The following is a 14,702-nucleotide window of genomic DNA, read 5'->3' as shown; positions in this document are numbered from 1 at the left end:
TTTTGTTATTTTTGTTAAAACCCAAAGTTTTTTAGAATTTTTCGTTAGTTTTTCTTATTTTATATAAGTGAGAGCAGTTTCTGCACGTTTTGTTTTTCAACTTTCTACACCCCTTGTTAATTGTGGTCCTTGATTTTCCTTTGATTTGTTCAATTCATTGTCAAGGAGAAAAAAAAAGGGGGGGGTGGCGGCGACGGAGGAGAAAAAGAGTTTGTATCAATCATTTCCCCTTATATAACTATTGCTTTGCTTTGGTGTTTTTTTGCACTTACATCTTACTAGGTACTTTGAGAGCATCTGCTTCATGATGCTTGAGTGGGAAAAATTTACCATACAACAATGCGGTATGTTTTTTTTCAAACAAATGACATTATCTACACTAAAGAGATAAGAAATGAGTTAAATTTCACAATTAACGAACAATACGGTATGTTATACATTAGCTGTTTTAACCACGAGACGAGGCGGGGTCATCTTTCCCTCCTAGAGTATAGAATGATGGCATTTAATCTGTAAATGATCCATACATTTGTTGTACGGTAGAAAGAATCGTTTGGGCGTTTCGATAAGGTTGAATGTCGGTGAGAGCTTGTAAAGACAAAATGAGTTGTGGTTTAACCGGGAGTTATTGAGCAATTGAGTGATGTAATTTAAAATTAAAAAGTTCCAACATTATATCAGAGAGCTGGAATAGCTCAGCTGGTTAGAGCGTGTGGCTGTTAACCACAAGGTCGGAGGTTCGAACCCTCCTTCTAGCGGATTTTTTCGTATTGTTTTGTGGTTTTATTTTTGGGAATTTTAACAAAAAGCTTCCGGTACTGTTCATTTTAACGAAAAACCATATTTTTACACTAAAAAGTCAATCCTGGTACTATTCACTTTACCCTTTATTTTGTCCTTATCGTTAAAACTCAAAGTTTTCAAGCTTTTTTCATTAGTTTTCCTTTTATTTTTTGTATTATTTTTATTTCATGATTTTATTATTTTTGTTTATTTTATTTTATTTTGTGGTTATAATTTTTTAATTATTTTTATTTCATGATTTTATTTTTTTGTTTCTTTTTATTTTGTGATTTAAATCACTAAAGTGCCACTTAGTACTAAAGTTTATTGGTATTCCTCTTCATTTGTAAGTCTTAAGTTCGATTCTCGTCAGAGATGGATTTGAACTATATTATTACTAACTCATTGTGAAGTAAAGCTCATAATCTCCTCTTTAGTATATATAATATTATTTGTTAAAAAAAATCAGCTTTGATAATATTTGTTCTTTGTACCTAAAAGCTTCTCACATTGGTCTAGCTAGCCTATGTCATGCTGATATTGACAGTTTCTCTAAAAAATACATTTGCTCACAAACATCACTATCTACTAAAAGCCAGCAGAAAATCATTGTTCATCGTGTGAGAGAGCACTGTTCATTAAGAGTGAAATGATGGATTTGCCCCTCAGTTTCCAACTTTCTTTCTTTGTTGCACACTAGAATTACGTGTTTGTCCTTGATATCCATGCGTCGGCCTGCTTCTCTTGGATGTCGACGCGTAGGTCTGATTCCAAATGTTCTCAACCCTTCCTTGTTTTTGGTTTTGGTTTCTTTCTCCTTATTTTCAGTGTGTTTTTTTTCCGGACTTGGATTGTCTGCACTCCAATTTCTGTGCCCTTTTCGTGCCCTCTTGTTCTTGTGGTCACGGTTAAGCCACGTCAACATTTTATATTACTATTTCTTTTTGTTTTATTATTTTTATAAAAAAATAATATAAAATATTGACGTAGTTTAACTGTGACCACACAAAACAGGAGGGCACGAGAAGGGCACCTAAATGGGAGGGCAGACAATCCAAGTCCTTTTTTTCCTGCCTTTCTTTATCTCTCAAGCCCTATTTTTCTCCATTTCTGATCTTCTCATTTTTCTCAACCAATTTATATGTGCAAATTTCTTGCGTTTAAAACCTTTGGAAAAATAAATAGTTGCTGCATCTTGCATTTAAAACCCCTGGGTCAGTACCAATTTTGTTGGTTTTTCGATTTTATCAGGGTGGATTTGTTACCTCCGAGGTCCACCTCTGTTTGGTGGTGAGTTTTTTTAACCTTTATAGTTTTGCTGCTTTAATTTTTTTTTTTTTTTTTTTTTTTGTAGTTTTCCATGTTCAAGTGGGATTTTTGTATGAATTTTTTTCCTAATTCTGGGTGTTTTATATCGATAGATCTGATGTCTAGGTGTATGATTTGTTTATGTTTTTCGTTTCAAAACACGTTGCTCTATATTTTTTGGAATTTCTTTTTTGTAATTTTGGGTGTTTTGTTTATATCCTTATATCAGTCATTTGGTTGTATAATTTGCTTTTTTTTTTTTTTTGTTTCAGGACACTTTGCTCTTCGTTTTTTGGGGCTTCTGTGTGCGGCTTCGAAGCCGTTTATGCTCAAGTTAAACAATTTCAGTTTTTCATTTTAACATTTTCTACAACAATTTTTTTTTTCCAAATATTGTGAAGTTGTGTTTTCTATAGTGTGAAAGTCGAATATGTGGGGATCTTTGTTTTTTTTTAAATTTTTTTTTAAGATTTCGGTGTCTTTGTTATGTTGTTTTATGGTTTTAGATGGTGTTGGATGACTTGGTGTTTCCTGTTGTGTTGTAAATATGAAAAACAATCAATAATTTCATAAAACTTGCATTGATCGTCCAACAATGGTTGCTAAAACACCCCTTAAACGGATTGCTTATACAGAAATAGTGGATCTACTGCTTTAGTGACTTTATCTACTGCTGCTGTTGTTGTTGTTCTTTTTTCAGTGGAGTCATCTCCTCCACAATTTTTCTCTCATACTTCCGAGTGGATAGTTTTATATAATATTTGAATGAACTGACTAATGTTTGTATTGTGTGATGGAAGTGTTATTGCAGGACTGAGGAAATTGGTCTACCTGTTATGCCGTATGAGTGGTACATTGACTTGCCGCGCTTTGGGACCATCAAACATTGTGGCTTTGATTTTGGATTCGAACGAATGGTTTTATTTGCTACCGGCATTGACCACATTAGAGATGTTATTCCTTTCCCTAGATATCCAAGAAGAACAGATCTTTGAATTAGTCTATAGTAAAGACAAATAGAAAAAATCACTATCAAATCTCAATTTAATATCCTAAAATTCCATGGTTTTCAACATTTGGTATATGAAGTTTTTTTCATCCCAGAATCATACCTCAAGTCTTAATTTTTGGATAGTTTTATATATCCGTTAAGTTTTATGTTAGAATTTCTGTTAATTAATGACATGACGCTCACATGGACAATAACTGAACATCACGTGTCAATATGGGCTCACTTCAAAATTAAAAAAATACAAAAACACAAAAAACAAAAAACAAAAACAAAAAAAACCCCACACGTCTTCTACCTCCCTTAACCCCCTCCCTTCCCTCTTCCCTCTGCAACCCGCACCCTCTACCCAGCCTTCATTCATCACCAGTCTCCCCCAACCTTCCCCCACCTTCCTTCTTTCCTTTGTAATTTATTCCCCCATCCCCCTCTCTTTTTAAAATCCCCAACTCCAACAGCCTTATTCTCTCCAAAGCCCAATCCACAATCTCCATATGTGCCCTTCTCGTCTTCCTTACCCTCCTCCATTGCACCCTCTCCACCTTCGAACCTTCCGCCACCAAGCCTCGCGCCGTCGTCCCATCACCTTCCAGAAGGTTCCTATCCCAAAGTACCCAAATTCCCAAATTGCCCACCAATCAAAACTTCCCTCCTCTCATTCTCCTGGTTGTCCGAAATGTGGAAGCAAAAACAGCAGAAGTTGTTAAAGTCCCAATTTGCCCTCCAGAAAATGGGCAGTCTGTACCACCGCGGCACCAGAGCCATGCCCGATCTTGTCATCGCCCACATCCTTGACGACGTGTGAGATCCGTATTTTAGATATATATATATATATAGATATTATATTTAAAAGAGTTTTTAAGAAGGGTTGTTTTATGGGAATTTTAACGAAAAGCACCCGGTACCGTTCACTTTAACGAAAAACCACATTTTTACACTAAAAAGTCAATCCTGGTACTATTCACTTTACCCTTTATTTTGTCCTTATCATTAAAACTCAAAATTTTCAAGCCCTTTTCATTAGTTTTCCTTTGTTTTATTAGCATCCCACATCTTTATGAATACATCCCACATCTAAAATATGTCTTTAAAATTCCAACTTTATCCTCCATTTTTCTGAAGCCACCCCATCCCCATGGATTATCCGTGGATTCTCTTCCCAACACCTTCAATCCAAACAAACGTCTCAATGAAGAGTTATTATTCTCTCTCTCTCTCTCTAACATCATCTGCTTCACTAACATGTGTTAATTTAATTTAACTTTGTTTTTGCGGAATTTGATGACTTTTCAGGTTTGTGGGCAATTTGAGTGGATCGTTGATGATGGAGATTGCTGTGCTTACGAAGATTTTGGCAACCGGCATAAGAGGGTAGACGAAGTTTATTTTGGACTATAGAATTTAAATCGTCAAGGTAAAAACGAAAATTTAACTAAAAAAAAAAAAATTGTGGGATGTATTCATAAGATTGTGGGGGTGTTAATAGAATTACCCTTTAGTACATTATGTATATGTATGTTTTATACATATGTATATGTATGTATACATATTGTAGAGCTTAGGTTGACACGAGGTGCTCGTAAGCATTGAAGTTAGTTGTGTGTGTGGCATGATTTTACATGCATGAAATCTTATTCATAGGTGGCAACCGGTGGGGAGTTTAGAGTGTTGTCTAAGCATTGTAGATGCTGACTAACTTAGCCTATTGAGTGGAGGTGTCAAGGTATAGTTCAAAGCCTAATATTAGCATGAGGAGGCAATTAGATAGCATGGACGTGGTAAGAGGAAGACAGGGGCACCAAATAGTTTTTACAATCTATATTACTTTGACAAGTGTCACAAGGATAAGACCGATGTTTATTTGTAATTATTTTTATTTAATCTCCAAGTTTTGCAGCCGCTGTCTTTTAGTATAAATAGGACATTCCTCCAACCGTTTTCAAAGGTGAAATTGATTTTGAAAAATGCATGCTATGCCTGCAAGTGTTTTTCTTACGTAGAGGTGTATGCATATATGTTTAGAGAGAGAAGTTAGAAGATAAAAGACAGTAGAAGAAATATGTGATCATTTAGGAATGATCAAGGAACTTGTTTAAGTACATGGAGTTTAGCTATTTCAGTAGTGGCGTGGATAAGTACGTGGAGCTTAGCCATTCCGGTAGTGACGTGAATCTTTGTTTAAGCTTTGGAATCCAGGTAGGGGAAATAAGGTAGACCTTTATGGAAATTTATTTTATTAAATTTCGTGAAGTGGTATAATATTCTTGATCTTTTTGGTTGATTAATGTGATTGAATATTAATTGGTTAATTGCTTCAATTAAGTGTTTACTTGTTATTGGATATGGAATCATTGCTGGGATGCTATTCGTTGAGAATATACTATGATACATGTGGAAGATAAATTGATATTATTTGTGCATCATTCATGTTGATGTGGTGGGAATTTCAGTATTCAGATTGGAAGTATGGAAATGAGGGTAGTTGGAAAGGAACTTTTGTGTAGTTGAATCTATTCATTATGAAACCAGTTCCAGGCGAGCCCGATGTGCACAGTATAATAGGATATCGATATGAATTGTTGATGTGGGTGATTTGGGTTGGAGATCAATGAATTAGATAAGATGATTAGTAAAAGGGGTTTATGAACTTGGAATATCATATGGGGGTTAGTTTCTATAATAGAATATTTGAACCACCTATGTAGGGGTAAAATGCATGGTATGGGACGTGCAAGTCCACGCGTTTTATTATATAAATTAATGGGGGTAATTGAAGAGGTTGCATTGCATCCATGCATTATTATCAATAATGATTTGATATTTGGCTATATGATTTTATGACACTTAATTTAATATTGTCAATTTACTGTGATAAGGTTATGTCCTTACTGAGCTGTTGAAGCTCATCCCTCTATTGTTATGCAGGTTTACGAACCAGACATTCAAGAGGGTAGGTAGGATGAGATCGGATTAGATTGGACTAGAGAAAGTTTATTCATTTATTTAATGTAGGTTGTAAAGAATTCTCGATTTGTTTAAGAATCATGAATTATTTTAATAAGAGGAGTTCATTTTTCCAACCAGTGTCAATTTCTTTTTATTTATTGAGTTTTTAACTCATGTTTCGGATTCGGGTTCGAGTTTTTGTTGTCGACCCGGGTCCGAGATGTGACAATCGAACCTAAATCCGGCACGCAAGCTAAAAATAAAAATAAATAAAAGGAAAGTGAAACTGGGTAGAAAAATATGAAATTCCTCTTATAACAAGAAATCGATAATGCTTTACAAGATTAAAATAAATAAATACAAAATTCTGTCCACTTAATCTGATCTCATCCCGTCTACCATTTTGACTGTTTAGTTCTTAAACCTACGTAACAATTGAGATTTGGAGAACATTCACTCACCTCACGACGACGACGTCACGGAACCCGAGCTCCGGTTGTTTCTGAGGGTGTTGCACCGGTCTAGCCTCACGTCCAGAGTGGACCTGGCGTTCGTCTTTGCCTCCTCTGGTTCGAGATTTGGGTCCGTAATCCAAGAAGAGAACGCCTCGTTCTTAGTGCTTTGAAGTTACAGGGGCCTAAATCGGACGGCTGCGGTGAGGGGAAAACCTGGTTTGGGATTTGACATAGCTCAGTTTGTCAAGGCCGAGAAAAAGGAAATTGAAGAGCCCTACCTAATAGCTGTGGCGAGGGATTTTAGAGAGATAGAAGGGGATGGGGGAAGAAATTACAGAAGGAAGAAGGAAGGTGGGGGAAGGTTGGGGGAGAGGGTGCGGGTTGCAGAGGGAAGAAGGAAGGAAGGGGGTTGGGGAGGTCGAAGACGGGTGGGTTTTTTTTTTTTTTTTTCGTGGGTGTTTTTGTGTCTTTTTAATTTTTTAATATTGGAGTGGGCCCATATTGACACGTGATGCTTAGTTATTGTCCACGTGGTCGTCATGTCATCAGTTAAGAGAAGTTCTAACGAAAAACTTAAGGATGTATGAAACTGTTCCACAATTAAGACTTGATGTATGACTTTGGGATAAAAAAAACTTCATGTACCAAATATTAAAAACCATGAAACTTTAGGGTAGTAAACTGAGATTAACCCTTACTTTATAGATATACAGAGATTTAAATCATTCTATTTGTGCTAATTTTGTTTTGTTTTCTTTTAATTTCAATTTATATCAACTTTTTTGTGCTAATTTTGTTTTGTTTTGTTTTCTTTTAATTTCAATTTATATCAACTTTTTAGCTTTTATTAGGAGCTTATATGGTTATTCATGTGCTTTTTTTTGTAGAATTACGAAGAAAGGTTACAAAAAATCACTTAATGCTTTGGAAAATTCCTTGGTGATACTATTTGGTAGGCTTTTAAAAGCCTTATCTTTTTATTCTTTGGTTATTTTCGCCTTAATATGTATTATCTTGTTTGTACGTTTGGTACAAGTCTGTCTTCTTATTATTTTACTGTCATTTGTGAGGATTGTTTTTTACTACTTCCGCAATGTTTTGCAGGATATATAGATGATAGATTTTGTATTGGCTACCTACGTCCAACTATGTAAGACAACGTTCTTCGTTTCATTTAAAATGACCTACAACGACATCAATTGTTTGTCTTCTTTTTGTTGTCATAGAGATTAATTCAAAGTCTTTGATTGAATTGATTGTTTCATTATCTATAATTTCATCTGTTTGGTTGCTGGAAAAATGTTGGCAAACAAAAGAACTCAATTTCAGTGCTATTGTTGTGATGAATACTTATTTTGACAAACTTATCAAATTTTGGATATTTTATGAATTTAAGATCTTGAGTTTTAGTATTTTTTATGAAATTGTAATGAATTTGTAAATTTGTCAAGTATATCTTACATTCGTGGTTCCATATTCACCTTACCTATAACTATTGAATTTTGTCTCTTGACTGGATGAATTTTTATAGTTTCCAGGATCTACAGTTGCAATGTCTTTGATGGATAAAGCACAAAGGACCCGGCTACTCTTATAGAGCTTCTTTAGCATCGTAAGTTGAAATTGCATATCATTTTTTTCTTCACGAAATTCATTATGTTAATAGCATACCAATTATGTGATACCAATTGTTATCTTAGCAGTTTCTAACAATTGGTAGGGTACAGATAAATGTGTAGAAGTTTGAATTATACATATGAAAGTTTCATATATTACACTCTTTTACTAATTTTTGTTACACAATTCATCATTCACAGAATCACAGGTAATGCTATTCATAGAGTGGTTCAAAGAATTCCAAAAGCTTCATTCACCCAATTTATACTCTTCATGTAAAAATTCTTTTAAAAAACTCAAACATCTTTCAGTGTAGATAACATTAACATTTTGTAACAATATATTATAGCTTTGAAACATATTTTTCCATACGATTTTTAATCCTACAGCAATGCGCGGGCCATATTCCCAGTTTTCCCTAAAACTGCTTCTACTAAAAACAAAGTCAAATTTTGTATGTGCAACCTTTGCAACCACTCGAGACCGTTTCATGTAGACACTAGACACTGTAGAGAAACGTCTCAGTGGGCCATGATTGAAGCAATTTAACTTAATTACCTTCTCATACCAAGAAGAAGATGATTAGCCACTTAGCACTACGTTTTAGTGTCAAAGTCAAATGAACAATATTTTTATAATTTCATTGTGAGGCTTAGCCCTTTCGCACACATAAATAATATCATTTGTTTAGAAAAAACAAAAGAATGGAACGTAATTAAAATCTTCAATCCACCAACCATCAGGAAAATGTGGATCCCTTTTTCACCAACTGAAATCTGCAAATTATTAGAGATTTCGATCCCACAACGGTGCGGAACTGCGGATTGCTCACTATTTCACTGATTCATCAAAACCGAACAAATTTATATAAACAGAACCACTCAAGATTCGTCATCTGGAAAAATCCAAAACCAATTCCATACAACTGCATGCATATTATTCACGACGAAAATAATATTAACAAAAAGAATCGCAAAAAATAAATGAAAAATTAACAACTGGTAAACTTGGTAACGGCCTTGGTGCCCTCGGAAACGGCATGTTTGGCGAGCTCACCAGGAAGCACCAACCTGACGGCGGTCTGGATCTCCCTCGACGTGATCGTCGGCTTCTTATTGTACCTGGCCAAACGCGACGCCTCCTGTGCGAGCTTCTCGAAGATGTCGTTGATGAAGCTGTTCATGATCCCCATGGCCTTGCTGGATATCCCGATGTCCGGGTGGACCTGCTTCAGCACCTTGAAGATGTAGATCTTGTACGTCTCTGTCGATTTCTTTACCTTCTTCTTCTTCTTCATTTCCACGCCTCCTCCGCCTTCCTTCGGGATCTGCTTCTCCGCCTTCGTCGGCTTCTTCTCCCCCGCCGGTGCCTTCTCCGCCACCGGCTTCTTCTCGGCCTTCGTCGGCGCCATTTCGGGCGGTTTGTTGTTGTATCGGAAAGGATGCGAACGGACTCGAAGGGAAGTTGAAACGGATTTGTGCGGGGAGAGGGAGTGGATTCAGGGATTTTGGTGGAGGGGAGGGTAGTGCGAATTGTTTATATAGTGGGGGGTGGTTAGTTGTGATTGGGTGATTTGTTTTCACGAGGATCGCTGACGTGTATGATTGGGCGTCCGTTGGATAGATTTGGACTTGTGGTGGCGGTTGGATTTACTGGAGTCGTGGTCAGACCGATTAACGGAGTTTGAAGGAGTTTTAATGGAGAACGGAAAGGATAACTTGTACACATTTTTACATTTTTCAATTGGGTGTGCAAGGGAGGATTAGGAAATTCCTTATGACGGCAGCTTTCTCCAGACCTTCGAGACAAACATGAAAAAAGGCTCGAAAATTTGTTTTAGTCGCTCCGCCGATTGGAACACTTAGAGGAGCTTCGATGTCAATTACTTTCATTCCTCTCTTTAGACCATATGTAGCACTTACAGCTGCAACTCTTAACTCAATTATTTCCTAATCGACTAGATCATCATAGATTATAAGTTCGTAACCCTAGCCCCTAGGACAATAGTTCCTGAATGTCTATGCGAATCTAGAGCGGGGCGGATAACTGCTGAAATCATCTAAGTAGTAAGCCCATCCAAGATGAATGCTCTCATATCCCGACTGTAATCATTCAAAATGTTAGAGGGAGAGACTTGATTTCCGAAAACCTAAAATACATTATATAATCCCTCCAAATTCATAAAATCCCTAACATTTTTACCTAATTGAATACACATGAAGTGTTATGAATTATTTAAAGATCATATTGAATATGGAGTAGGATTATTTCCCCTCCTAGTCTTCCTCCCTATCCCTCCCCTCCTATTTGAACGGTTACAGTTAAGCCACATCAACGTGTTGTGTTAATTTTTTAATAGCCAGAAGAAGACAAAAAACAATTTGTGAGAAGAGGGGAGGGAATATGAAGAAAATAAGATGAGAGAGAATCCTACTCCGTTGAATTAGATTTGTGTGGAGTTTTATAAACTCTTTCAAAACATTGGGTGAGTATCCATAGAGTTTTATGAATTTATTTAGAATTTTGGTTGAATACCTTTGAATTTGCAAACTTTTTTTTTTTTATGCAACAACATATTTACACTAAGGGGTAAGAGAATAAATTGGCTGTGAACTTGCCATCCATGAGATTCAAACCTAAGATCTCTTAAAAGACTTTGTTACCTTCTGCCAATTTGTACTACGGTCTATTGGTAGTCATTTTCACTTGTAAGTAAAGTCTTAGGTTTGATTATCGTTAAAGGTGAATTCGAACCAAATTATTATTATTAGCCCATTGTCAGCCTTAACCTACTCCTCACCCCATAATGTAGATAATATAACAGGTATTTGAACAGTGGTGGAGTCAGAATTTATGTGAGGCAAAATAAACGGGAGAACCAAAACATCATAATAACTTAAGCGTTGATAATTTGTCTATTCATAAACCGTTGCATGGAAACCTCATCATTTATATATACTATTAAATTATGTAGGGAGAATCGATCGAAAATTCCAAACAATAAATTTTTTTATAGAGAATATGATAGAATTTACAAATTCTATGTTGTTTTGTTGAATAAATTTGAATTTTGGTATATGACAATATACATGAAATTTCAAGAAATGAGAAGAATAATAGCCTTGTAGACTTCATATATCTTGTTCATGTGAAGGTAGAAGATGGAGAAGTTACAAAAGCACTTATCCCTCTCAATCTTCCCATTTCTACGGGAATTATGATAGACATAGTTTTCTTTATGACTTCTCCATCTTCTACATGCACTTGAACAATATACGTACGTCAACATTCAAATTTCATTCAACACTCTATTCTTTGAGTTTAGTAAGTTGTCCAAGCCAAGCCATCCTAAACATCAAATGTGCCTAGTTCTTTTGTTTTGATAAACCTAGAATCGGAATACAAGAATGATGAAGAAAACGGCTCAAAATCCCCACGAAATTTTATAGTCATTATGAGAATGGTCATCAAATTTGCCACCAAAATCCAGAATTTGACCCTTTTCAATCACCATAGCGCAACTTACGTTAAACAGGTTCACTACCATGTCAAATAATGCATTGTCGTGCATAGCAACCAAGACACCATGTGATGGTAAACTTGTTCCATGCAAGTGATTCTCCCTCTATTGAAGTAAGTCAAGCAATAAATTAGAAATAGTACACCTAGCGTATCAAGAATATAACCATTTCGGAACCAGAAACTTTGGAACTCGATTATTTGTACCAGCCAGCTTACAGGCATAACTAAAATTTACAACCAAGTAATATAAAAGAGTCGATGCACCATTTTTAGTCCATTGATAAGTTAATCAAAAACTACTTTTAACAGAATGATGTCTCACAATACATTCCTTCTTCTGTACCGTCTTACATATTGGAAATTCAAACGAAAACGAAAAGAAAACAGCTTACAACCATGTAAAGTGATAAGCAGTCCTGAATTTCCACACCACGTACCAAAGAAAAGAAAAGTTCAACGCAGCTCCTTCTTTAACATGAGAAACTTCTTAAGAACCAAAAGCCTTTCTTTTAATTAATCCTGTAAGACGAAGGATAATCAGGTTAAACATATAGATCATTGCAAATGACACGATCAGCAGGATCCTATACACAAAAGCACATACTACCATATCTTTATTTAGGTTTATACGTATAGGTATTAAATACTGAGGTTGAAAGTTAAATCCCAGCTAGAATGTAGAATCCTAAGAAAAATCCCGTCATTTTGGAGTTCTGAGTCACAACCTACTATAAACATCAGTGAAACATGAAGATGCGGTTAATAGGAGAAACTTATTACACGGAAAAAAGCACATGCAAGGTAGACTTAAATAATGCTTGGTGAAGGAATCGGAGAAAGACTTCAGAAAAATCATTCAAAATTTACTAAAGAATTGAACTCTACTTCTATAACTCCCTTTTTTTTTCACATGATGCGTCTCAAATCCATTACGGACAACGGGATGAAGAAAAGAGTATATAGGGGGAGAGCACCCAACTTGAAACAAGATCCTAGTCTCCTAGATCTAGACAGAGAACATTTATATTCTAAGAGAACTTTAAACCTCGTCTAACTCAACCTATGCCAGATTGGTTTCAGCAAGCACAAGGGTCCACAGTCAAGGTGGCTGGCAGGATATCGAAAAGACTACAAACATGATAACAAATCGATGGTAAGAGTAAGTGGTAGCAGAATCATTCTCTAATTCCTTGTGAGATGCCGGCCTACCTCATACAGCCGCTAGTAGCCATATCATAACCAATTTCAAGATAATAATAATCAAGGCTTGGCCTTTTTTTTTTCTTTTTTTTTCAGCCTATCTGGTAAGATAGGCGAAACTTCTTAAGCTTTTAAGTCGACATCTTGAACAGTCTTATCACAAACGTTTTCTCATCACTAGAATTGTCTATCAGAAAGCAAAGCCACCAACGGCTATGTTGTTTCAACCACAACATAAATGTTCATTACAGTGCTGGTGAAATCTATTTTTGAGCTTCCAACTTGATTTAGTAAAATTACAAAAAACTTTAAACCAACAAAAATCAAAATTATTACCATTTCTAACAACAAAATAGATGTGCCCCTCCCAAAGTCTTTACTCTAATATTTGAAAGAAGGATTGTGCTCACTCCGAACATCAATGTGAGAAGTTAGCTAAACAATTAGGGTAATGAACACAAAAGAGCAATTTATGCAGCCCCGAACTCTCTCCAACTATAAGTTCCAACACAAAATGTAGCGTAATCACATTGCAATATACCATTTCTGAAATCACAACTACTTTGAAAACCCTGAGCACCAACAAAAGTGAAGGCAATGCAAAGACAAGCACATCATATGAAAACACACAAGAAAAATAAGGGGGGTAATTCATATCAACCTTGTAGAACCCGCATTGATATTCCGATGAAGAATCCGACCCTGACCCGAATCCACACCATCAATCAACTCCCTGAGCCCCAAAGTGGTCACCTTCTCTTTATCTTCCTCCTTGGTCTCCTCTTCACGAACACCACCACTTCCGCCGCCGCCACTTCCACGAGCCTTACCAATCAGCCTCTCAAAGTAATTCCCATATATATACTCAGGGGTGTACCCGTTCTCTTCATCGAAGAGCATGATATGCCCATGCCACTCCCAAACCCGATAGTCCGAACCCGATTCCTCATGAAACCCAACGCAAATGTGGTGCTCCCCGATCGTGACGGCCTGACCCGAATTGGGCTTGAGGGAATCGGTCTTGCCGCTGAGAACAACCCGGATGATCTCCTTCTCGAGGCGGGATTCTTCCTTGGCGAGCTGGGTCTTGTTCTCATCGTCGTCGTCGTCGGAGAGATTGGCGGCGTCGAAGAGGAGCTCCTCGAGGGTTTGGGAGAGGAAGGAGTTGTTGGTGGGGGGTCGGATTTGGAGCCTGCCCATTAGGGTTTGGAGCATGAGGTTGTCGAAATTGGTGGTGTTGGTGAAGGAGCTCATGGTGTTTGGATTTGGGTTCCGACTGGGGAAATTAGGGTTTTAGAACATCGCCCTTTGGAAGGAAAGGGGTTTTGGGTTTTTGCGGGATGGGAACGGAAGGGTTTTATGCCTTAAGCTTGGAGCTTGGAATATTTAAAGGATTTTATTTTTTTTATTATGTTGACGATTGAAGATGGGTTTCTGCCACGTGTAGAGTTCCGATGGAAGCACGTGGAGTTCGTGGATAAGCACATCGTGGCTGTGACCTGGACGTTTATCACAATGTCAACCTCCGACTGTGATTAGAATAGGTGTGATCAAGTGGGCTAACCTTCTTTGAAATTGGGATAAAGTCGATTTTTTCTTAGTACATCGATATTTTTACATTAGAAGAAGAAAGAGAAGTTTGGTTAAATTATACAATGAACAACTTAATTTGGTATTAAGTTTAAAAGGTTTTATCACCGACTTAAGTTTTGGGTTCCAAGCTCAAACCTTTACATGCGATTCTACCATCCAAGTGTTATAATTTAAGTAGATAAATTCACAATTTAGGGCATAACTATTAATACGAATAAAATAGTACTCTTATGTCCACTATGTTTTATTTTTTCATGTGAGTGGACATG

At 36.6% G+C, this 14,702-nt stretch overlaps 2 protein-coding genes and 1 non-coding gene across 3 annotated transcripts; 1 reads left to right on the top strand and 2 right to left on the bottom strand.

Annotated features, from left to right (window-relative positions):
- The first annotated feature begins 684 nt into the window (after window positions 1-684).
- On the top strand, window positions 685-758 carry TRNAN-GUU (transfer RNA asparagine (anticodon GUU)). Its single transcript has one exon. It is a non-coding gene; the product is annotated as a tRNA-Asn (tRNA).
- Window positions 759-8,961: 8,203 nt separating this feature from the next.
- On the bottom strand, window positions 8,962-9,624 carry LOC103450199 (histone H2B.9-like). Its single transcript, XM_008389512.4, has one exon. The coding sequence runs from the start codon at window positions 9,527-9,529 to the stop codon at window positions 9,110-9,112; it is 420 nt and encodes a 139-aa protein (XP_008387734.1). The 5' UTR covers window positions 9,530-9,624; the 3' UTR covers window positions 8,962-9,109.
- A 2,297-nt stretch (window positions 9,625-11,921) lies between these two features.
- On the bottom strand, window positions 11,922-14,226 carry LOC103450200 (uncharacterized). The gene is made up of 2 exons (XM_008389513.4): window positions 13,502-14,226; window positions 11,922-12,159 (listed from the first exon to the last, which is right to left on the bottom strand). The coding sequence occupies exons 1-2, from the start codon at window positions 14,092-14,094 to the stop codon at window positions 12,150-12,152; spliced, it is 603 nt and encodes a 200-aa protein (XP_008387735.2). The 5' UTR covers window positions 14,095-14,226; the 3' UTR covers window positions 11,922-12,149.
- Window positions 14,227-14,702: the final 476 nt, after the last annotated feature.

The sequence above is a fragment of the Malus domestica genome, chromosome 12, assembly GCF_042453785.1.
Source record: "Malus domestica chromosome 12, GDT2T_hap1".
NCBI lineage: Eukaryota > Viridiplantae > Streptophyta > Magnoliopsida > Rosales > Rosaceae > Malus > Malus domestica.
Note: the sequence above shows the minus strand (reverse complement) of the source record. Positions and strands in the feature narration are given on the sequence as shown.